Raw genomic sequence first — 26,119 nt, 5'->3', positions numbered from 1 at the left:
ACCATAAATAGTATTACATATATTTTTTTCTTTCTGATTCTATTTCTATTCAATAATGATTTCAGAGAACCCTTAGTTACATTTAATAGTATCCAAATACTCATGAAAATTTAAAAGACCAATTGCGTTTTTCCTTTAAGTGAATGTCTGCTTTCATTTTGCAAGGACATGACATCACAGAACTTGGTATAGTCACTTCTTTTGTACAAACTCTAACTTTCCCACCAGGCAACAGCCACTCCCATGTACATACTCTGCCCGGTGTTGTATTGCCAGCATAGCATTAACCTTTTAATATCTATACTTAAATACTTTCCCTAAGAACTGAAGTCACAAAAAGGGGAGCACCCACATTACACAGATTTCCCATAATGAGGAGATAAACTAAATAAAAATACACACAAGAAATCCTATTTGACTGGAAAGTAGCCAAATCTGTGACAAAAATAATAACTTACAATTGAGAACAGAACTAAAAATGAGATGAGAACTGAAGGTGAAGAAAAAAAATTTACATGTTTAAATTAATGTTAAAATATTGAGTAAAAAATGCTAAAGTAGAATGTTGAAATATTCCTCAAAAGCAGTGGAGCTAAAGCCCATTTAGAAGTTATGCATCCAGGAGCCGAGGAGGAGGTGGTTTTCTCTTTAATGAGCCATGATTGATACAGAGCATGAGGACTTTTGGTCTTGGAAAAGTGAAGGACAAGACAGCCAGAGCCTCAATGTTTCTTAGGCTAAGCGTATTTTTACTTTAATATAAATATGGTCTGGGTCAGTCAAACTGTAAAGATATTTATGTTCTTAGAACTTTACTAAGTGCCTCTTTTAGAGTGAAAAAGAAATCAAAGAATAAAGTTTCTTTTATGGAGAAAAAGGGATCATCTACTATGATAATTTCAATTGAAACCAAAACAAAAGATTTCTAAAGGCCTTCTGTTTCTTTCATGAATATAAGAAGAAATGTCACTATAATACCTAGAAATATCAAAATCAAAGCATTTCAAAAATATTCACAACTTCCTTGAGATGAAAGCAGCATGACTGAGAAGGCTGACAGGCCCTTCAACCACAGTTCACATGTTGTGACCACTGATCTTGTTATCAACTTGCTGTGTGACCTCATGAGTCATTTTTGGCTTAGATGTACCTTGCTGGAAAGATATTATACCTAAAAGGGCCATTTCAAAGATCTGAAAGGTCCTTACATTGAAAATGCTGTTTAAATTTCCAATGATGCAGAGAAACTGCAACAAGAGAAACTTAGGTAAAATGTGAGGAGTAAATTTCCTTACACTGAAATTTCACTTATTAAAACAATACAAGGGACATGAAATATCTCTCCCTGGTGGCTTTCAAAATATTAACAATATTCTCTTGAAATACTTTAAGAAGTGCAAGTGATGGGAAAATGCCTGTAGAGGTCATACTGGTACTGTTGAATAATTTTCTATGAAGGGTCCTCAGTGACGGTCATCTTGGAGAATTCTCCAGCAAGACTGCAGCACGAATCTTGCGGACCTTGTCAGGGAGGCTAGCATAGGAGGAATCCAGTGGACTTAAGAGGTTCTGTAGCAGCAATGAGCTGTTTTTGAACTGAACTGAATGAAAACTTAACACCAGTATTCTTAGAATTTCTGTAAAAGACTGGTTCATGGAAAATGGAACATAATCCTTCAGAACACTTTGATAGCTGCATACATTGTAATAAAGAATAAGGTCTTTATAAAGCAATAAAGAAATGTGATTTCCAATTTTGGGGCTGCCCATTTCAAGTCGTATGTCTCTGGATAAACTGCTTAATTTCTCAAGCCTCACTTTCCTCATTGTAACATGAGATATCATACCTATTTCATAGGATTTCGTTTATCATAATGCTAGGTCCATAACATGAATTCAGTAAGGGTATGTTGTATTGACCCACTTTCTTCTATATATTATCAAAATATGCATATGAATAATGTAATTCAAAACAGAAAAAGGCACACAGGTTATGAAAATAAAACTGAGGTGATTTTATAAAGAAAGGAAATTATGTATGAGTCTCAATACGGCATTGTTCTTGAAATCCATTAATGGGACCTTCATATAAATAGTCCTTTATTTCAAGATTCTTATGATACTTTAGTAATTAAAACTCCCCAAATAGAGAGGAAGATGAAAATACAATTCTGTTTCAGAGAGAAAATAGTATAGGAATATATTACTTTTCTAAGACTAATGGCCTCTTTCTTTTAAAAATTAATTGTATACTTGTCTATCCTAAAGACAAAGAAAAATTCTCTTTACACATTTCAGACAGCATGTACTTTAACTCCCGAAGTATGTTATTAAAGTCTAAAGATAATATAGTGGTGGCGAAGCAGCAATCAGCTTAAATGCTAAATATTTATAGAGTTTTATTTTAGCTAAACCTGCCAACTGCCCTACATATACCCTTTTTTGATAAACTGAGTTCACAAAGGAGTTCAGTAGACATCCCTGAAGCAACGTCATTATTATTACAAACAGATGATGTTCTCTGACAGCCCTGTGCCCCAGCTCTCACAGGGCTAGTCCTGGCAGATCCAGTAACCCTTGGCCAATGTGCCAGTTTCCATGGCAGGCGCCAGGGGAGAGGAAAAGAGAGATGGACCAAAATGTCATTGACGTAAAGCCCCGTGATACTCACTTATGATTAACTAACACTCAATGATCAGTTGGACAAATGCCTAATGAGTTCCTTCTACTGAGAAGTCTCCTATTTAAAAAAAAAAAAAAGATATATAAAGACCAATAAGGCTAAGTACAAAATTGTAAGATACATAGTTATATTGCTGAATGAGTGAATAAATAAATGAACCACGCTCTAAGGAAAAAAGAAAGAAAAGGAAAACTAAGACACAAAAGTGGGAAAAAAAAAAAAGCTGAGTTAATGAGGTATGATTAATGGATCCGTATAGTTCCCTCCTTGGCAGAGGTGGCAATGAAGGCTACGGAGAAACTGATGCCTTACCAGGAGTTTTAAGGAGAGCTACAATCTCCACAGGGAGAAGGGAGAGGCCAGAAAATAAGGATTATTTTATCTGTACCCTCAAGAAATACTGAAGCAGATAAAAACCAAACAAACAATGGTAAGCTGTGGGAGGAGAACATGCAATCAATACTGTGTGTCTTGCACTCAGGGAGATAGAGGCTGGACGAGGGGTGGCAGGCCAGGAGTGCACAGGACCTCAGGCCAGTCTGGGTACCTGTCTGCAGGAACTGAAAAGCCACTGTGGATTTTTGGGGGTTTTTTTTGTAACTGAGACACATCAAAGTTGACCTTTGTAAGTATTACTGTGGCAGCCATACATGGAACACAACCCTCAGTAAGACATAGCAGAACACACATACACACTCCCTCTATCTCCCTGAGTGCATGGATCCAACTAGCATCCATGAGGATGTGGGTTCAATTCCTGGCCTCACTCAGTGGGTCGGGGATCTGGTGTTGCCATGAGCTGTGGTGTAGGTTGCAAACGTAGCTCGGATCCTGTGTGCTGTGGCTGTCGGGTAGACCAGAAACTGTAGCTCCGATTCGACCCCTAGCCGGGGAATCTCCATATGCTGTGAGTGTAGCACTAAAAAGCAAAATAAATTAAACAAGGAAGGAAGGAAGGAAGGAAAGAAGGAAGGAAACCAACAAGAACTAGCCAAAGAGGCTGAAAGAAAACCAGGGGAAAAGAAGTGACACCAAAGCTACAGGAGAGGAAGTGAGCATTTCAGGGGGAAAATCACGTGCGCTGTCCTCCTCTGAGAGTTACATGATCTGTACGCGTATACTGCAGGCTGGAAAGTCCAGCAGTGAAGACGGTTCATGTAGTAGTTTAACCTAGCATTTGCCAAGATAATTTGAGCAGAGTGAGTAAGCGACTGAGAGTGTGTGTGTGAGAGAGGGAGGAGGAGTGTGGGTTTTTTTTTTTTTTTTTGTAACTGAGACACATCAAAGTTGACCTTTGTAAGTATCACTGTGGCAGCCATACATGGAACACAACCCTCAGTGAGACATAGGAGAACACACACACACTCTCTCTCACACATATACACACTCTGTCACTCAGTATTAATATTTAAGGGCTCAACATTTTTCCTAACCCTCTCTTGAATACACAACTTACAGCATAGAAGGCTCAAAACCTAGTTAACCAACTGAGACTAAATGTATGCTCTCCTGAATCTTAAGAGTTACAATTAGAAACATACCACAGCTGTCAAAAATTTTTCTTTAATCATTAGTCCTCTCTCTGTATATATGCAACAATTGTTTGTAGTCATTGTTAAGAAAAGTTAAATAGAAACTGCCAGAGTGTTCTAAGATAAATTTTTTTGTTTTTAATTTTTAAGACATTATGTGAGACAATCAAGAAAGGCCACATGTCATCATAAGTATATGCAACTTACAGCCCAGGGATCTGATTTTATTTCTATTGTTCAGGATAACAGCAGTATAAATCAGTTAACCAAATATTCCATAAATAATCCCTTCAAATGAAATTCTGTCTGATTTTACATTACTCACAAGTTCAAATGATAATGAACTCAAAGCTTCACCAATACCTCAGTTAAAACATCATGTTGATCCTAGCTGTGATAATAGTGCTTCAGGGCTACATGACAGATGGGGAAAAGGCACTCATATGATATATGCATTTCTGTTAACTTTACCCTACTGGAGCAGAACAGAGTGGATCATTTAAAATGCTGAAAAGAGCTCTCCCATCAGGTTTGGAGGGTGGATGGGGAGTAGAGGCATTTGATTTTAGGCAGAGGTTTTACTCCTTACTCTAAAGTAATTGGAAAAAAAAAAAGGGAGATCAAACGAGACTAGGCAAAAGCCACTGGAAAAAGCATTTACTGCTTTACAGGGATGGTCTGCCTGGAAGTATTTTCCCGAAACACTCTCTCATCTCTGCCCAGAACTACCTGGGCAAAATAGTCAAAAGTTATCAGCAGGCTAAGGAGAGTCTGAGGGATCACTGAGTGCTGAGGATTACCAAAGAACAGAGAGACTGCTAACCAGAAATCAGCTAGAAACAAAGTCCTTAGCAAGGCCAGAAAAAGCCAAAACTCTGAGGCCACTGACCTTTAAGGGCTTCTCAATAACCCCGAGGTAAAAGTCCAAACACTTTCATCCAGCATCCGGAGAACATCATCTGTCCTCTGCTCACCCTGGAAGCCTCTTTCTTTTATTATGCCCTATATGCCATGATCCATCACATGAAATGACCTGAAACTTCCATGTAACTTATTATACTCATTCATGTATCCCTGGTACCTACTACAGTCCTAGCACATAGTAGGCTAAATAAAGACTAGCAGAATAAATGAATTATCCTGTATCCTGAGATTTAAGAGAGACAATCTTGAGATCAATGGGCACACCCTCAAATCTTTGGTACAGTAATATAAACAGTTGTAAAGTGATTTCTCATTCAAGTCCTATAGTTCGCAAATGATCTTTAAAAAAAAAAAAAAAAACAAACAAATGAGAGGAGTTGTTTTTTTGGCTGCACCCTCGGCATGTGGAAGTTGCTGAGTCACGGATCAAACTCACGCCACAGCAGTGACAATGCGGGGCCCTTAACTGCTAGGTTACCAGGGAACTTAAAATGAGGTGTTTTTAATGTTATCCCCTGATAACGTGATCATTCCTGTCCATACCAAGTGCTGCTTCAGTGAGCAAATAAGCAGCAGGGTTTAGGCTGGAGCTTGAAGTATACATGGCCCCTGCTGTGGCCTGTGGTGCAGAGCCCACCTGAGCCTCCTCTGCCAGGAGTGTCAGAGCAGATAAAAAGGAAGGGAATGGCTCCATCATAAGACCTCCAGCTTCCCTATTCAGCAAACAGACCTCTCAGAACAAAGTCTTTAAAGCAGATGACATGAAAGTCCAAAGAAGGCAGGCAGGGAAAAGTGGGCCCAGTACACACTAACACACTTCATCAAGCACAGAGCAAAAGGTGTACAGGAGCCCATCTTCCCACCCCCACCCCCTGGGACAGAGAGAAGTGGCTTTCATTCACTGTCGTGTGAGGAGACGCAGAGCTACACATGTGCACAACCAACCCAGTGAAGGAGGAGACCCATGAGATGAGAGGGTCACGCCAAAGATGCCGGGACCTCAGGACTAAGTTTAGTGCCTGCTTGTACACTTGGGACCTAGCACTTTCCTGCTCTCTCACTTTGCACACTTAGTATGATTTATTACTTAAAATTATATTTTTAGTGTTCATCTCTCTTGATGGACACAGAAGGGCCTGTGACAGCACATAAAGGGCACATCACACATATCCACCGAATGGAAACACTCTTGTCTTCTCAGACCTCTGACTATGAGAAGGAATTGCTGATTAAGAATCAATACGACACATAATGATAAACTCTCCAAGTTCCATTGAAAGAAGGGACAATGTCTAATTTGTTTATTGCTCTCTTCTCAGTTTACAGCGTGTTCTAGTCATTCAATAAATGTTGAATGAATGAACGAATGAATGAATTCACAGCTCTTATTTAGCTATATATTTCCTGTATTGATTTGCTAAATTTAATATAGTTTACTATTGATATAATTTAACTTCATTCATTCAGAATGAAAGTGCTGGGCACCCACAGATGCTGAGGAAAAAGAGGTGTAAAATTCACATCCAGAGGAAAGTCAAGGTCTAGAAAGGAGAGATACATAAACAAACTATAACAGTAAGTTTGTTAAATTCAAAAAGAGAGATGTGTGTTTTTTTAAAACAGCTGCATTCAGAAAGTGTCCAAATCAGACACAAAGTCCTAAACAGGGAACGACCCAACCCACCTGCTATCATCATTACCACTGAGCAGGGACCGTCCCCTAGTTTATCGGACGACCAGCCCCAAAGGCAAGAATTACACACCAAAAGCCTCTAAACAGATATAATTCCTGATTATAACACTGATAGGTAACCCAGTTTTAGACTCTTTGGTTGTCACTGAACTAAGAAGTATGAATGGCGATGAGCCTCGTCACTTCCGCCATTTCATTGCCACTTCAATTATAGGGCATATTATTGAAAAGAAAGCTCTTAATTTAGCTCATTTATACAAATTTCAGGGTTATATAAGCATATTAGCCATCAGACTTTAGATCTATGAATTAAATAGTACACAAATATCATGAGTGCCTTAAAGTTCACTTGTCTCTGGGTCTCTCAAATCTTTTTCAGAACAGTGAATGCTTTTCTGAAAAATTGTATTATTTTTAAACTGAGTTTTAAGAATTGTTTTTTTCTGATTACAAAATATAGTTCCCATTGCTAAGTGATGATACCGTGATCCAACAGCTAACTTGTGTTTATTTTAATACTTTGTCCAAAAATGTCAATGACTTTAAAATACAGAAGCATATTTCACAATTAAAATTGTCCTTATTCAGTATTATGTGATATTTAGCCTTTGTTTCAGTTTTCTACTGCTGTATAATAAGCCGCCTTAAAATTTAAATGATCTAAAACAAGTTATTATTTTGTATGGTTTTGTGGATTGACTGGGAGGTTTTTCTGTGTATCGGTGGGGGAGGGCGACTGACTGGGTTTGTGAACTGTGGACTGACTCTTACAGAGGCAATGTTTTCTCTCAGAGTCTCTGTACCAGCTGCAGTCAGGTGGCTGCAGCTGAAGTCACCTGAAGGCTCAACTGGGCTAGCTGTCCTAAACGGCTCACTCACATGGCCGGCAGTTCGTGTCTGCTGGGTGGCAAGCCCTTCTGTGGCTCTCCACCTGACTTACAGTCCTCACAGCATGGTTTCCAGTTCCAAGAGACGTAAAATCTGCCAGATTCCTTATGACCCAAGTCTCTGAAGTCCTAGGACATCTACCTCTGCTGTGCTCTACTGGTCAACAAGTCACTGTGGTCAACCCAGATTCAAGGGAAGGGAAGTTAGGCTCCAGCTGCTGATTAAAGAGCAGCATGTGCATCCAGGGAGGGAAGAACCTGAGGGGAACCACCTTGGAGACTACCCTACCACACCATTATTCTAACCAATTACATTATGCTCTGGATGGATAGTACCAGTTTTTTTTTTTTTCTCCCCAAAATCAAGTTAGGCACAAAAATGCTTGATGAAAATGTCAATACTATTAAGGAAAAAAACTATAGAAAAATCACATTTGATACCTAGATGCCTACGTTCAGTCCAATCCTTCACATCAATGGAACTTTACCCTTATAATCCTAAATATAGTGGAAGAGAATTTAACTCCACAAAATACTTTTGTCTGTTTTGCTAAAGGATAGTTTATCTATCCCCCAAATTCGTCAAGAGTATGAAATCCAATTTATGGAGTTCCCAGTGTGGCGCAGCGGAAACGAATCCAACTAGTAACCATGAGATTGCGGGTTCAATCCCTGGCCAAGCTCAGTGGGTTAAGGATCTGGTGTTGCTGTGAGCTATGGTGTAGGTCACAGATGTGGCTTGGATCTGGCGTTGCAGTGGCTGTGCTGCAGGCTAACAGCTGTAGCTTGGATTCGAGCCCTAGCCTGGGAACCTCCATATGCTGTGGGTATGGTCCTAAAAGAGCAAAAAATAAAAAAATAAAAAGAAGAAGAAATCCAATGTATTTTAAGTTTTCACTTCTTACACTCAAAGCCTAAGGAAATTCAGGGAACCACTCAGATTCCAGAATGCCTGGACCAGAGGTCCTAATTTTAGGGATGTCCTTTGGTGTGCCAAAAAAGAATTCGTAACCAAGAAACTGGACACTTTCTTTGCGGGGGATTTTAATAAGAGAGCTGACTAGCTCAAGAGCATAGCTGTACAGAGAATAGGAAGAGGAGGCACTTTGCCAAGTAGGTTGATGACCATCAAAAAGAATTTTCACAAAGAAAAAGGAGAAAAGAAAGGAAGGAAATGATGCTGTCAGTCCCTGAAAAGAAAGTTATTTTTCAAAAGGTCTGAATTTACCCTTTTACAGAGGAAAGGCAGCTTATTGTGATAGAATAAGAATGTTCAATTTCACGTAGTTATATTTTTTCTGAGCCAAATAAAATACAATTGTACCTTAAAACCATTTACCTTAAATGATTCATTTGCAAGCCACATAAAATCCCCCAAGAAAGATGTGGGTTCTAGAAATAATAAAAGATTTATTAATTCCAAAACCAAATTAAAGATGTTTTCAAATAACGGCAATGAGCCATTTCTTCTCGTACCCACAAAGCTCAGGAAGTTTAGAAGAAAAAAAACTTTTTTAAATCTCAAAATTTTCTCTAAAATCACAATCAACTTTTTAAAATTATTAAACTTCAAAAAATCTTATTGAGATATAAAAACAGAAAGAGCTGAGCAGGTTTCTTGAGTGCTTAAGCCTATACAAGTGTGACCCCAACTCTTCCTTCCTCTTCCTACTTTCCCTCTTTGTGAATCGACCACCCACCATCCCCCCAAGTGCCTCTTCCGGGCAGCTCGGGTTCACCTGTGACTCATCCCCACTCTTCCCCACTGACATGTATTGTATGTCCACACCTTGTCAAGACTGTTTCTAAGGTGTCTCCCATACATCTTCCCCCTTTTACATCCTGTGGGCTCTCTGTCTAGTTCATGGCTTCCAGCATGCCTGCATCAGGATCTCCTCGTCTCCAGTCCTTCCTCCTTTCAATTCACTCTTGGAGATGACTTCAGAGCAGTCATCTCCTTTCCAAAGGGAGCTGATAATGTCATCACCCCTTACTCAAAATAAAACACATCACACAAAATAAACATGTTTCTGGGACTCATACCAACTCCTCAGTCCTGGCCTGTCTCAACTGCAGTCAGACTTCAACGTGAATCCTCAGACTTGGTCCTGGTAGACTGGCCATCCTGACTAGATCTGTAAATACCACTCTAACTCTGCCTATGTGGTTACATCTGCCTCGCATGCCCTCCTCCACGGTCCTCAGAGCTCAGCTCGGATACCAGCGCTCCTCTCTCTAGCATTTCCTGGAATCAACCCACGTACCCCCTATGTGATTCAATAGACTTGCTTTTGCATCTGTCTCCTGGATTTCTATGCATGCCTCATAATGTGCTCATGAGGATTCCAAGCTGACTCTCATCCTTAAAAGACTTCCTTCTATTCTTAACCAAGGCTACAGAAGTCCCATCTAGTACTCTGGGTGCTAGGGAACTCTTTCTTGCCTCTTTTTCCCTTGGCAGCTACTTCTTACTCCTCTTCCTCCAGCTTCTTCACCCATAATAAATTACCCTTTTTCTTGTTCCTTCAACATCAAGCTTACATTGCTCCCACGACTCACCAACTGGATGCTTTAGTCAGATGTTAATACCTAGTTTTCAAGCTGCTACACTGGTATACCACCTCAAAGCCTCCAGATAAATCCAGCAGTGCCTGATGACAACTCCAATCTGGACGTGGCAATCCAGGGTCTCAGTGCACAGTGTCTGAAGTAAGTGCAACATGTACACATTTACAAATCCACCACAGAATCTGAACTGTCTGAGGATCAGGGACAGAAAGTTTCACGAAAGAAAATTAACAAAATATAAAACGACATAAAAGATTTGCCATTACTTTTATCCACTGGCAATTCTATTTTAATATTTTAATAACTAATCTAGCTGTTCCTGCAAACAAGGCTGGAGACACAGCTGCGGTCTTTGAACCCTGAAACCTGTGTAAGCTAATTGGGTGTTTTAACTGGTGCTCGAAAGGCAGGGTTTCTGAAATAACTTTCTAATTGGTCCAGGTGTTTTCCATGTTGAAAAATCAAAAGTGATTAAATAAGACACAAAGCTTTCTGTGGTAAATGATTATAAAAAACAATTTCTTTTGAACTTAGAAGTTTACAAAATGGATATTTATGAAGATGTACGTTAACTCACTGACAGTGAGTGTTTTGGCTCAATGTGTCTTAAACAATATAAACCTAAGGGCCATAATTTTCAGATCATCTACAGCTCCCAAGTATAATGTACTACAGTGGACCCAAGACATTACACATCGAGTTAAGCAACTGGCACTTATACCTCAGCCATAGTTTACACCATAGCCATAGAGATGAGGCGGGGCTGGCATTATGCCTAGAGCATCTCCAAGCCTAAAAGTCCCAGGAAAATTAATACTATCACTGACACTGTTCTATAAGTCTTGGTTGAAGCCACAGTGTCCAGACTAAGGCACCTGCCCACCTCCACCCAAAAGAGGCCCTACTCCTTCCGATAAGCTGTTTCCTCCATCAGCCGAGCAAAGAAAAGAGCCTACAAAGGAGGGAAGGTGGATGGGGAGAGAACCTCCAGAGACAAGGAGGGAGCTCAAAGCCAATGCCCTAATGGAAGCTCAATGGGCCTGTCCCCTGGCCCTGCCTCAAGGCAGACTGTCCTCTCCTCACCCTGGAAAACAGGGCCTCCTTGCAGAAACCTAACACGATGGCCCGGACCACATGGGGCCTGTACAAAGGGGTGCTTCCCTAACTGAATGAAGGTGCTGGACATGGTGGAGTGTAAGAACTCCTGCTTTTATCAGCTCCCAAGCAGAGAATTAATCTAGAGCCATGAAGTAGAAGAAGTTATCCCAACAAAGCTAGAGAGCTGAGAATAAATTACTGCTTTTAGGATATGAAAAGCCAAAAAGAACATCACCCCACCTGAACAGTGACAGAAAAATCTAGATAATCAACATCATTGTTTTGAACCTCAGGTCATGAGATATTTTGGTGAGCTGAGGTCATCATACAAGGAGGAACTGAATGTTACAGAGATGGATACAGGAACTGCTACACCTTTGTCAGAGCATGAGGTAAAGGCAGCTGCCGTGAAACAAGGGAAAATATAAACAATTTCTAAAGGTCCAATGTGAGCTACAGAGACACTTTAGATTCCCAGGGACCCAAATACATTGGAGGTCCACACTATTCATGACCTCTTTCCACAGGCTCCATCAGGTGCTCCTGAGAAAGTTGGAGAGCTGGGGGCAGGCAGGTGGCCTGAGAGAGCCCCTCATGACACTGGTATGCAGGGCCTGACAGGGCTTTGAAGATGAAGCAGGAAAACCAGAAGGAACCCATGTGTTGTGGTCCCTGCATGACTATGTACCATGGTGATTGGCCACCGCCAAAGCCTAAGCACTAAACTGCCGAGACCCCAGAACTTCTAACACAGGAGACAAATGCCTTGTGCCTCTGAGTGAGGAACAAGACACCTGGCAGGTCCCAGATCTCACCTCCAGTCAGGAGGCAAAAGCCACCTGAGGCTGGGGGTGAGGCAGGCAGTCCTCGGGTGCTCTGGTCCCAGGCAAAGCCTCTGCCCTCAGGAGGAGCAGAACCCTGCCCACAGGCATACCTGGCAGTGACATGAAGGGAGGGGCTCTTGGAATGGTCCACAGAAGAGAGCTGCTGCTCGAACAGGAGTAGGAACTCCTCCACTGATACAATGCCAGATTTAGCCACTGTCCTCTAGACCTGAGCTCTAGAATAAAACTACCTGTATCTGTGCTGCCCCACACAACAGCCACAAGGCAGGTATCCTATTAAACACCCGTAAGGTAGCTAGCTAGCTAGTGTGAGAGAAAGAGTGAATCTTAATTTTTATTTCATTTCAATTAACTATAATAAAATTTTAAATAGCCAAACATGGCTAGTGACTAAGACACTGCAGCTCTAGACCCTGAACTAAGGCAGAGGCAGAAATTGCTCACTTTAGGGATAGAGGTAATAAGTCTGAAAAAGCCCCACCCTGGGGTCTCTGGTGCACAGTGCCTGCCTCACATTAATGCCAGAGCACAGAATCCGAGAAAGCTCTGTGCCCCACTCAAGTCTCGTGCTGAGTAATAAGCATCAGCCAGTGACAACTGGTAGAGGGACAACGGCAGAGCACGAGACCTCTGCTGTGGTGGCAGCATGCAGGGTCTGCTAAAACCTGATGATGGAACAGAGCCACTGCAGAATCCCCTGGGCCTCCAGATCCCCACTAAGAGCATGGAGACAGCAGACCATCCTGGGATGAGATTAAAGCCCGAGGATATTAAACTACAGCAGCAACAAAACCCAAAGCTAGTGTAACTACCGACTACATCAGCTCAAACTCTCACATTAAAGGCCTGGCAGAAGAGGGGTCCTACTTCCAGGCACATTTACCTCAGTTTCTATTATATTTTTTCACACACAGTAACAGGCATTCAATCAAAATTCTGTGTGCCGCACAAAGAACCAAACCTCCCCAACCCACTATAGAGAGAGTGAGTACAGGATACAATGACTGAAAGATGGTGGGACTACCTGAGAATTTAAAGAACTACAGTAAGTACTGTCAAAGAATGCAAGGAAAAGGTGGACGGTGTGCATGAATAAACAGGCAATTGCAAAAGAGACATGGAAACGATTTTAAAAAGCCAAATGGAAATATTAGAAATAAAAAATTATATCAAAGATGAGATCCTACAATGTACAGACTGAGCACCACAGAGGAAAGAATCAGTAAAAGGGACAACATACCCATAGAAATCAGAAATCAGAAATATACAGACATGGAGTTCCCGTCGTGGTGCAGCGGAAATGAATCCAACTGGGAACCAGGGGGTTGTGGGTTCAATCCCTGGCCTCGCGCAGTGGGTTGGGGATCTGGCATTGCTGTGGGCTGTGATGTAGGTCATGGACACGGCTTGGATCTGGCATTGCTGTGCCTGTGGTGTAGGTCATGGACACGGCTTGGATCTGGCATTGCTGTGCCTGTGGTGTAGGCCGGCAGCTGTAGCTCTGATTCGACCCCTAGCTGGGAACCTCCGTGTGCAATGGATGCAGCCCTAAATAGTTAAAAAAAAAAAAAAAAAAAAAAAGAAAGAAAGAAAGAAAGAAATACAAAGACACAAAGAGCAAAAAGAGAAAAGAACTACCAAGGGCCATGGGACAACATCAAACATTCTAACACATGTAATTTGAATCTCATTAGATTCAACACAAGATTGAAATTAAAAAGTATAATGGTCCAAAGGTAATGGTATCTTTTAAATTGAGTCTTACAAACCCAAATAATATTGGAAAAACATAAGTTTGCAGAGACTATCCAATGCTCAGGAAACAGGATTTCAAAATGAAGCAGTCTGTGATGAATTATAAATAATGCAGGATAAAGAAAAATTAAAGTTTGAAGCAAAACCCGAAAGACCTCTATGTATCTCTTCACCCTCTTCCTTTGCTAGTACGCTCTACTAATTGTATGGGATTCTGTCTAAAATCCTGGGGCTTCCAGTCAAGCCTTCTCTGGTGGGCCCTTAGTCAGAGGCAGGCATGTGCTTGCTTTCTGTGAAATCAGTGCCTGAGAGCTGCTGAAAAGGTAGCACCTGCACCTGAACACCCTGAGGCAGCTTCAGGATCCTTGAGTCAAAGCCCAAATATTCAAATGAACAACAGACTTTTAAATCTGGGTTTATTACTCTAGTTTGTTTAGTTTGAAAATATATAGGAAAATATATCAGAGTTAATGGAATGAGAAAATATTTTAACTGACTAAAAGGCATGCAATGTATGTGCAGTAGGTGAGGGGGTGGGCTCTGAAGTCACTCTAGGTTCCAAACATTACTATTCACTTGCTTATGCCTCGGTTTCTCATTTTTTAAAAAAGAGATCATAATAATACCTACCTCATAGAGGCTTAAGTGAACTATTAAGTGCATCAATGAATTGCTGTGAGGCTCACACGAATTAATAAATGTGAACATCTAGAATACAGTACCTGGTATTTGATGAGTGGCCTTTGTACTTATTTTAACTATTATTCCTATTAATAAACTTTATTTTAAAACCAAATAAAAACCAAATTAGTTGAATTGGAAATACCATCCTTGCTTGAGAAAACCCAAAAGGTTTGAAGTTATATTCTGAACAGTGATTTTTTTTGGCCATGGCTGCAGCATGCATAAGTTTCTAGGCCATGGATCAAACTCAAGCCATAGCAGTAACAACACCAAATCCTTAACTGCTAGGCCACTAGGGAATTCCACAGTAATATTTGTCTAATCCTTTATTGTCTATATATTTATCAATTATCCCAGCTCCTAATATCCATATAATATGAATATTATATTTTAACTCAGAATGAGAGGCCCACTGTGGATTTGCTCTAATGAGCACAGAGCTGCCTCTCCCTCCACCACAAAGACAAGAGGAGTATTTTTTTAACAGGACTTCAGAGGGTATCTTTTATGGCCTACAGCACTGAAGTGGAAAGCTAGGATATTATTATACTGGAAAGGATATTATTATTACGTGTTTTCTCTAAAGTTTTTATTTGACAGCTAAGGTAAAAAGTGAAATCCAGAAGAAGTTTAAATTATAATTGCTCTTAAGGGGATTGGACATGTCTCTTAAAATTTGAAAAAAAATATGGCATTTATATAGACCATAAGCACTTTTACAAGGTGGAACTGAAAAGAACTGTGTGAAAGGCAACACAGCGAAAAGATGGCGAGAGTGAAATCAAGAGCTATTTAAAAACAACATGCAATTTTCAAATGGAAAGTTCACATAAAGTATCTAATTGTGCTCTAAACTGAATAGTGAGTGAAGACATGTAGCTGGATGGAGGGTGAGCTGCTCACATTTTTTATAGCATGTGAGGAAGATGCTTGAGTCTGGAAAAAGCCATCTATAAAAGAATGACAATAGTCCTGTGAGAGGTGCTGACAGCGGAGGCACAGAGGGCATCCTTGGAAAAAGAATGAAAGACAGCACTGGGCACACCCTGTGGAGCAAGGAGCTCTCCTCCCTCACCTCCCCCAATTAATTTACATTATTTTCAACACCTTTCTTATAAATATACTTGCTCATATGCATTAGTTAATGGTCGCAGGCTGACAGGCGCACCTCTGCTCAAGAAGTGCTGGCATCTGCAGTCCTGGCAAATACCCTGCCGGACAGCATCCTTGTATTTTTCTGTATTAAAATGTTACATTCTATTTACTCGGCAGTGTGTCATTTATTACTCCTAAAATCACAATTTAAAAAACTGAGATGCTTTGGGTGTTTGTATTTTTGTTTCTCTGTCATGTCTTTTAAAAAACATTATCTCCAAATGTCTGTTAAATATATAAACATATGATTTTGGATCTGCCGCCTTTGTTTTTTGGGGTAAAGTGAAATATTTTGTTAATAAGTATAGTTTTTGTAATTTATATGAAGAGACAGAATACATTCTTACCCTGGTGTGAGTACGAATATGCATCTTCAGCCCATCATTTTTACTGAATCCTTTTTCGCAGTAAGGGCACTGATAGGGACGTTCACCTACAAGATAAAGAAAGGCCTCCTGTCAGAAAAATCTAAAGTGGCAAATCAGGCTTGTGCCATCCCTCCTCCCACTCCAGATCCTGGCCACCACAAAGCTCCGTGTGCTGTCAAGAAGAGGCCCCAGGCACAGAAGTGCCTGCACCACGAGCAGCGCAGGGCAGTGGAGGACCTTTCCCTACGGTGGGGAGGGTCTGAGCCCTGGGCACCTGCTGCACTCAAAACAAATGGTAGCAGGTTCACTCCATCTTCCTTTTAAAATCTGAGCCCAAACGAAATGTCCTAATTTTAAGAATTTGTTAAAAGAACTTGTATAAATTAACTGGTTCTGTAATTGTCCTGTCCATTACAGGGATCACTGTTTCATTGATACTTTGTTTTTTAAAAAAAGATTCACAGTCCATCAGTCATGGTAATGAGTTTTAAAAGAACTTCAGAGAGTGGGAACAAGATGGTAAAGGAGTAAGACGTGCTGCTCACCTTCTCCCACAAACACATTAAAAAAAAAGCCACCTACATGTACAATGATTCACACAGAACATCTACTGAATGCTGGCAGAAGACCTTACACCTCCAAAAAGAGCAAGAAACTTTCCACTTAACTGGGTAGAACAAAAGGAATAAAACAAGAGAGTGAGAAGAAAAAAGGAATGGGGACAAGACTAGCACTCCTGAGAGGGAGCTGTGAAAGAGGAAAGGAATCTGCACCCTGGGAGGTCATCTAACTGATGGGAAGGTCAGCTATGACCTCAAAGCCTTGGAGAAAAAGTGCAAAATTGTGCTGAGGAGGACAAAGCACAGAGAGAGCCACAAAGACTATTGGTACCACCCCCCAGGACACCATAGCCTGAGAGACACTCAGGTTGGGGTTGGGCACTGAGACTCAGGCTTCAGAGATCAGTTTCAGGGAGAGGCCTAGGATAGGCTGTGTGGAGACAGGGAGTGGTGTGCCACTGTCTGGGGAGCAGAGCGCTACAGCCAAAGAGTATGGGAGGAGGCCTGGGCCTGTAGGAGAAACAACACACCATGGTTGGGGCGGGCAGGAGAAGGAGGAGCAGGACTGCCAAAGGAACATCTTTCCCTCCACGGAGGCAGGCAGGGTGCCTCTTACACATGCCTATAGGCAGTGGCTGCAAACTGCCACAGCCATCTCAGGCTCCAGAAGTGGGCACAGTTAGCCACCATGGGTCTGGTGAACAGGCTCCACCTGCGGCCCTAGTCAGCTCAGTGATCGCTGGGGAGGAGGGCACTGCAACTGAGCATCACCCTTTGCTCTCACTCCCCTGGGAACACACACACACACACACACACACACACACACACACACACACACCACACACACACACACACACACACACACACACCACACACACACACACACACACACACACCACACACACACACACACACACACACACACACACACACACACACACACACACACCACACACACACACACACACACACACACACACACACACACACACACACACACACACACACACCCGGAGTCCACCAATGCCTCTGCCAAAAGCTCTGGGCACTGCCTTCACCTCCATGAGGATAAGTGCAACTGTTCAAAGCCCTGCAACCAGGAGCAGCCTGCACCACCTCTCTGTGGTTCCTCACTATTGTCAAGGGCCCAGCAACCAGGCACTGGCTAAAGGCGTGTCAATTGCCTCCATCTCCCTGAAAGCAGGCACAGGCCTTATACTGGCATACCCCCAATCAGGGGATAAAGAACCTGCACACACTGAAGAAAGAGACAGCAAGTACCCAAACCAAAAGCAGCCTCATACACATACATACACACACACACACAAATAAGCCCTCATAATTGACCCAGGGACATGCTTGCATATAAATAGTCCTCAAAGACCACAGTAGATAGTTGTTTTCCCTAAACTCACAGAATAAGAAAGGTATAAGCAAAATGAAGATGCTCAGGAACCACTCAGAGTAAAAAGAACAGAATTCCCCTGAAGGAACAAACAACAAAACAGATCTCTGCAGTCTAAGAGACACCAAGTTCAAAAAGGAGATACTCAAAATACTGAAGGAATTAAGAGCAGAGATGAACAGTAATACAGATTATTTTAGAAAGGAACTAGAAATTATAAGGAGGAGCCAAGAAAAATTAGAAAATTCATTTGCAGAGTCACAAGCTGAATTAAAGGCATTGAAGAGAAGAATGAATGATGGAGAATAACAAATATGTGATTTGGAGGATACAATAATGGAAATCACCCAATCAGGACAACAGACAGAAAACCAAATGAAAAAAACATGAGAGCAATATAAGAGATCTATGGGATCACATAAAGTGGGCCAATCTACATGTAAGAGGAATTCAGAAGAAGAGGAAAAAGAAAAGAGGATTGAAAATATATCTGAAGAAATTATGTCTGAAAACTTTTCAAATCTAAAGGAACAGATATTCAGGAAAAGGAAGCATAGAAGGCCCCAAACAAGTTGAACACAAACAGGCCTACTACACCAAGATAGAGTATAATAAAAATGGCAAAAGTTATAGGAGAAGATTCTAAAGTCAGCAAGAGGAAAACAAAGAGCTAATTATAAGGGAACCCCCATAAAGCTATCAGCTTATTTCTCTACAAAAATGCTACAGGCCAGCTTATTTCTCTACAGAAATGCTACAGGCCAGAAGAGAGAGGCAAGACATAATCAGGATTTTCAAAGGTAAAAATCTGCAGCCTAGAATATGCTACCCAGCAAAATTATCATTTGAAAGAGGAGAAATAAAGAATTCCCCCAAAAAATGAAAACTAAAAAATATAGCAATACTAAATCCATTCTAATAGAAATATTGAAAGGTAGCCTCTAAAAAGGAAAGAAATAAAAAGATATAGGTTGAAGGAAATCACAATTGGAAAGTAATCACTTAAATACTCTAGTATACAAATCTAAAGGGAAAAAAAAATCCATTTAGGAAAGTGGCAATAAACACAAGGAACAGTAAAAGGATAAACATGAAGACATTAAAAAAGATGCTAAAATCATAAAATGTGGGGAAGGAAAGTAAGACAATACAGACTTTTCTTTTAGAATGTATTTGAGCCTATACAACTATCAAGGCTAAAGCAAGCAGATACAGTAAGCAGATACTTGAGAAACAGGGCAAACACAAACCTAAACCAAATAATACATTCACAAAAACTAAAAAGTAGAGGACACAAGCATAAAATAAAAGGAAATCATCCAACCAAAAAAAAAAAAAAAGGAACAAAGGAGAAACTTAAAATCAACTGGAAAACAAGGTTTAAAATGGAAATAAATACATATTTATCAATTACCTTAAATATCAATGGACTAAAAGCACCATCAAAAGACACAGAGTGGCAGGCTGGATAACAAAACAGCCTACAATATGCTGCCTATAAGAAACTCACCTTAGGGCAAAGGACATATTTACACTGAAAGTGGGGGAGATGGAAAAAAAATTTCATGAAAATGGAAATGATAGGAAAGTAGGAGTTTCAATACTCACATCAGACAAAAATAGAGTTTAAAACAAAGACCATAAAGAAAGACAAAGAAGGACACTATTTAATGTAAAAGGATCTATTCAAAAAGAAGATTAATACAATTGTCAACATATACGCCCCTAATATAGGAGCACCCAAATACATACAACAAATACTAACAGACATAAATGAAGAAATTGATGGGGATACAATAAAAGTTGGAGATTTTAACCCTCACTCACATCAATGGACAGATCCTCTGGACAGAAAATCAGTAAGGCAACAGAGATCCTAAATAACACAGTAGAACAGTTAGATTTAATTGATATTTTCAGGACATTCCATCCAAAAAAATCAGAATACACATTCTTTTGAAGTGCACATGGAACACTCTAGGACTGACCAAATACTGAGACACAAAACTAACTTCAACAAATTTAGGGGTACACAAATTATTTCAAGCATCTTTTCTGACCACAATGGCATGAAACTAGAAACCCACCATAGGAAAATAAATGAGAAAAAACAACTACACATAGACTAAACAACATGTTACTAAAAAAAAATAAAATAAAAACAATGGGTAAAGGAGGAAATCAAAAAAGGAAATTAGAATTAGAAAAAGAAGAACAAAAAAAAAAAAAAAAGAAAAAAGAAAAAGAAGAACAAACAAAACCCAAAGTCAGCAGAAGGAAGGAAATCATAAAGATTAGAGAGGAAATCAATGAAAGAGATTCAGAGAACAAAAGAAAAAAAAATCAATAAAAACAAGAGCTGGTTCTTTGAAAGGGTAAACGAAATTGACAAACCTCTGGCCAGACTCACCAAAAAGAAGAGAGAAAACCCAAATAAACATAAGCAATGAAAAAGGAGAAATCTTAATGGATACTGCATACATTCAAAAAGCCCTAAGAGAATATTATGAACAAATATATGCCAATAAATTTGTGAGCCACATGGGAAGTCCATGTATGTCAATGAATGTGACAACCTACAAGAAAGGCACAACTTGCTAGAGACATACAGCCCACCAAAACTGAATCAAGAAGAAACAGATAATTTAAACATACCCACCACCAGAAATGAAATTGAATATGTAATAAAAACACTCCCTACAAACAAAAGTCCAGAACCAAACGGCTTTACAGGAAAATTCTACCATACATAGAAAGAACTTATACCCATCTTTCTTAAACTTTTCCAAAACACTGCAGAAGAAGGAAGAGTCCCAAAGACATTTTCTGAAGCCACCATCACCCTAATACCAAAATCAAAGATACTACCAAAAAAGAAAATTGTAGGCTAATATCTTTGATGAATATAGACACAAAAATTCTCAACAAAATTGTAGCCCACCAAATCCAACAACACATAAAAAAGATCATATACCATGACCAAGTGGGATTCATCCCGAATTCACAAGGATGACTTGACATATGCAAATAAATCAATGTCCATGTCATACACCACATTAATAAAAGTCAATAACCACATGGTAATCTCAACTGATGCAGAAAAAGCATTTGACAATCCAACATCCATTTATGATAAAAACTCTTATCAAAGTGGGTACAGAGAGAACATACCTTAACATAATAAAAGCTATTTATGACAAACCCACAAATGATATAATACCCAACAGAGAAAAGCTAAAGGTTTCCCACTAAAATCTGGAACAAGACAAGTATGGCCACTCTCACCACTTCCATTCAATCAAGTATTGGAAATCCTAGCCCCAGAAATTAGATAAAGAAAAGAAATAAAAGGTATCCAAATTAGAAGAGAAGAGGTATAATTGTCAATATTATGCAGATGACATGATATGATATATAGAAAACCCTAAGGACTCCACACAAAAACAACTCTAACTGATCAACAAATTCAGCAAGGTAGCAGGATACAGCAGAAATCAGTTGCATTTCCATATACTAACAATGAAATATTAGAAAAGGAATATTAAAAAATAATACCTTTTAAAATTGCATCCCCCAAAATTAAATATCTAGGAATAAATCTAACCAAGGGGGTGAAATACTTATGTGCTGAGAACTATACAACATTAAGCAAATGTAAGAGGATTGGAAGAAATGGAAGGACATCCCATGCTCCTCCATTGGAATAATTAATATTGTTAAAATGCCATACTACCCACAGCAATGCACAGATTTAATGAAATCTCTATCAAATTACCCATGACATTATTCACAGATATAGAACAAACAATCCAAAAATTTACATGGAAACATAAAAGACCCAGAATTGCCAAAGCAATCCTGAGGGAAAAAAGCAAAGCAGGAAGCATAACTCTCCCAGACTCAGACAATATTCTAAAGCTACAGTAATCAATACAGTGTGCTACTGGTACAAAAACAGATATACAGATCAATGGAACAGAATAGAGAACCCAGAAATAAACCCAGACATCTATGCAGTTCAGTGGAAACAAACCTGACTAGTATTCATGAAGATGCAGGTTGGATCCCTGGCCTTCCTCAGTGAGTTAAGGATCCAGTGTTGCTGTGAGCTGTGTGGTACAGGTTGCAGATGTGGCTCGGATCCCACATTGCTATGGCTATGGTGCAGGCCAGTAGCTGCAGCTCTGATTTAACTCCTAGCCTGGGAACTTCCATATGCTGCACCTGTGGACCTTAAAAAAAAAAAAAAAAAGAAAATGGGAAAAACAGTCTTTTCAGAAAGCGGTGCTGGGAAAACTGGACAGCTGCACATAAATCAATGAAATAGAACACACACCCCACACTATGCATAAAAATAAACTCAAAGTGGCTTAAAGATTTAAATATAAGACATGACACCATAAAACTCCTAGAAGAGAACATAGGCAAAATATTCTCTAACATCCACCGTACAATGATTTCTTGAGGTCACTCTCCTAAGGCAATAGAAATAAAAACAAAAATAAACCAATGGTACCTAATCAAACTGACAAGCTTTTGCACAGCAAAGGAAACCATGAATATAATGAAAAGACAACCTATGAAATGGGAGAAAACAGTTGCCAAGTGATGCAAATGACAAGGGCTTAATCTCCAAAATGTACAAACAGCTCAACAGCAAAAACAAACAAACAAAACCAAGTGAAAAATTGGCAGAAGATCCAAATAGACATTTCTCCAAAGAAGACATGCAGATGGCCAACAGGCATATGAAAAAATGCTCAACATTACTAATTATTCAAGAAATGCAAATCAAAACCACAAGGAGGTACCAACTCACACTGGCCACAATGGCTATCATTTGTAAGTCCAGAAATAACAAATGCTGGAGAAGGTATGGAGAAAAGGGAACCCCTCCTACACTGTTGGTAGGAATGTAAATTGTACAACCAGTATGGAGGTTCCTCAGAAAACTAAATATAGAACTACCATATGATCCAGCAATCCCACTCCTGAGCATATATCTGGACAAAACTTTCATTCAAAAAATACACGCACCCCTATGTTCACTGAAGCACTATTCACAATAGCCAAGACATAGAAACTACATAAATATTCCCTGAGAGCTAAATGGATTAAGAAGATGTGGTACATATATACAATGGAATACTACTCAGCCATAGAAAAAGAACAAAATAATGCCCATTTATAGCAACACGGATGTAACTAGAGATTCTCATCCTAAGTGAAGTAAGTCAGAAGGAGAAATACCGTATGATATCACTTATATGTGGAATCTGAAATACGGCACAAATGAACCTATCTATAGATCAGAAACAGACTCACGGACATGGAAAACTGAATTGTAGTTGCCAAGGGACAGGGGAATAGAGTGGGGTGGACTGGGAGTCGGGGTTAGTGGATGGAAACTATTACATTTAGAATGGATAGGCAATGAGGGCCTCCAGTAGAGCACAGGGAACTTTATCTAATCAATTTTGATAGAACATGATAGTAGGTAACAAGAGAAAAAAATGTATACATGTGTATAACTGGGTCACTTTGCTGTAAAAACGGAAACTGAAACAATACTGTAATAACAACTATAATAACAAAATTTTAATAAACTAAAAAAAATTTCATAAAACTGGCATATGTTTAACAGAACCATCAGTAGGTTAAAATAAATAAAAATTGATCCATACTTTCTGATATAACCAAGTAGAGGTTATATCAAGAGGTTAAAATAGCTAAATCATTTTTAAAAACATGCAAACATACTCATACGCATCACGTTTTTATTTCTTTTTATTTTTTTTAAATTTTTCTGTCTTTTCTAGGGCCGCACCCACGGCATAGGGGTCTAATCGGAGCTGTAGCCACCAGTCTACACCAGAGCCACACCAATGCAGGATCCAAGCCGCGTCTGCACAGCGGCTCATGGCAACACTGGATCCTTAACCCACTGAGAGACGCCAGGGATTGAACTCGCAACCTCACGGTTCCCCATCGGTTCATTAATCACTGAGCCATGATGGGAACTCCCACATCACACTTTTAAAAAATTCTATTGTAAAATAATTACTTAAGGTGACGTTGCTAAATGGTGGAATCAGAATTTTAACCCTTCATCTTTAACCCTTATGCTATCACATAAATCAATAAAGATGGCTAGTATTTTGTATAAATTTGATTAGACTTTCTAAAGTTACTGACAAAAACTCTGTTTCCTGCAGTTACAGCTGACATTATCCAGATCTTTCTAACTGGTAGATTGAGGCATTCCTTTAGTTATCAAAGCTCATCAGGCAAAAGTCAGGGTCAGGTTAGGAATGTGTGTTCTATCTCAAATCAGATCCCAAGTGAATGAAAATACTGACATAATATGAAACCGTGCCTTGAGAACTACATATAGGTAACCATTTTCAACGCTTAGAAAGGCAAAACAGTACTGGCAAATATCCCATACAAGATGATGAGATTTAGCTACCAACAATTAGATTCACTGAGCATAGTAATACAAATAATATTAAAGTGTACTTAACTTCAAAATATTTTTCACTTAACTAAGGAAAACAAATGAGTTCTTTGCATTTGCTTATTTCTTTAAATTGTGCTCTGACACTGAATAACAGGGATTAGCAATCAGATCCTGGTGTATAGCACTGGGAACTACGTCTAGTCACTTATGATGGAGCATGATAATGTACGAAAATAGAATGTGCATATGTGTGTGTAACTGGGTCACCATGCTGTACAGTAGGAAAAAAACTATATTGGGGAAATAACTATTAAAAAATAGTAATAACAAAAAACTTTTAAAAATTTTTAAAAATCCACTTGTATTTTCTTCAAACACATCAAGGAACGCAAAGAAACATGATGACAACTGCAAAAGGTTGATTTTTAAATTGATTTTACAAGGTGCCACAAACTAGATACTCCATGAAGCTAATTTATTCATACATTAAATAGACTTTTTTTTTAAGCACACACCATCTTCTAGTTACTGTCCTAGGCTTTGGGAATGTAGTTGCGAATACCTGCCTCTTCAATTTTACTAGTGCAATGACAAAGACAAAACAACAGTAAAGAAAAATCAAGATAATTTCAGATACAAACTGTAAGAAGAAAATACAACAAGGAGATAAGCTTAAGAAAGACCTCTTGTGGGAGTGGACAGGAAAAGGCCATTAAGAGAAGCAAAAGGACTGAATGAATATCATTCTTATTCAAGCACACTTTTTTGTAACTCTTAATCTTTGAATTAGAAGCATTTTAGACTATTAGACTTGAAATAAGGGCCTCCAAATTCTCATTACTGGTACTGGCACACTTGAGATGGAAGTAGCTTAAAAGTATTTGAAATATGAAAAGGGGGATGGTGTGGATATTTAGAAAAGGGCTCCATAAAACTGCAGATGGCCTTCCAGAGGCAGCAAATGGTAATGAAAGGGTATCTCTAGATGCCACATGGAGGACTTCACCCAGAGTCTAGCCTGATCCCCAAACAAGTTAACTTGAGTCTTTAACAAAGAAAATGCATTACGACCACAACCAAAAACTAGAAGAAAAAATTTGATTCTAGTTTAACATATGCCATTAGGACAATAATTTATTAACTTTACCATTATTTTCTGTAATGTAATTAAAGACTTCAGAAGAACTCTAGGCCTCATTAAAGATTAACATACTAATATTAAAACAGCATCTTAAAATTTGTGAAGGGAATTCAAGTTAGTATGCATCTTCATGATAGAAGCAGAGAACTTAAAAGACAATAAATCACTGAATATCCATCTATTGTAATGTCCATCTTGAACAAATCCTTTCTAAAAATTTGTATTTACATAATGTGAAATTAATAAAGAAAAATCTTGCAAACTTTGATATACTTAGATAGCTTGACATTCTTAAAATTAAACTACACATTTAATCTCAGATGTGAATGTGACCATTCTATCAGAGGGCTCAGAGATCAAA

The 26,119-nt window shown here is 39.3% G+C and overlaps 1 protein-coding gene across 7 annotated transcripts in view; it reads right to left on the bottom strand.

The window, feature by feature from the left end:
- Nucleotides 1–26,119, bottom strand: part of PRDM5 (PR/SET domain 5) — a 195,644-nt gene that overhangs the window by 26,150 nt on the left and 143,375 nt on the right. For 6 of the 7 annotated variants that reach the window (XM_021101643.1, XM_021101642.1, XM_021101645.1 and 3 more), the window contains one exon: nucleotides 16,172–16,257. The exons of the other annotated variant lie outside the window; for it this stretch is intronic. In XM_021101643.1, coding sequence (XP_020957302.1) covers nucleotides 16,172–16,257 — 86 coding nt within the window. The remainder of the gene's footprint in view (nucleotides 1–16,171; nucleotides 16,258–26,119) is intronic. 7 annotated transcript variants of the gene reach the window in all.

Source organism: Sus scrofa, chromosome 8 (assembly GCF_000003025.6).
Source record: "Sus scrofa isolate TJ Tabasco breed Duroc chromosome 8, Sscrofa11.1, whole genome shotgun sequence".
NCBI lineage: Eukaryota > Metazoa > Chordata > Mammalia > Artiodactyla > Suidae > Sus > Sus scrofa.
The sequence above is the reverse complement of the archived record's forward strand: the minus strand, read 5'-3'. Positions and strand labels throughout refer to the sequence as shown.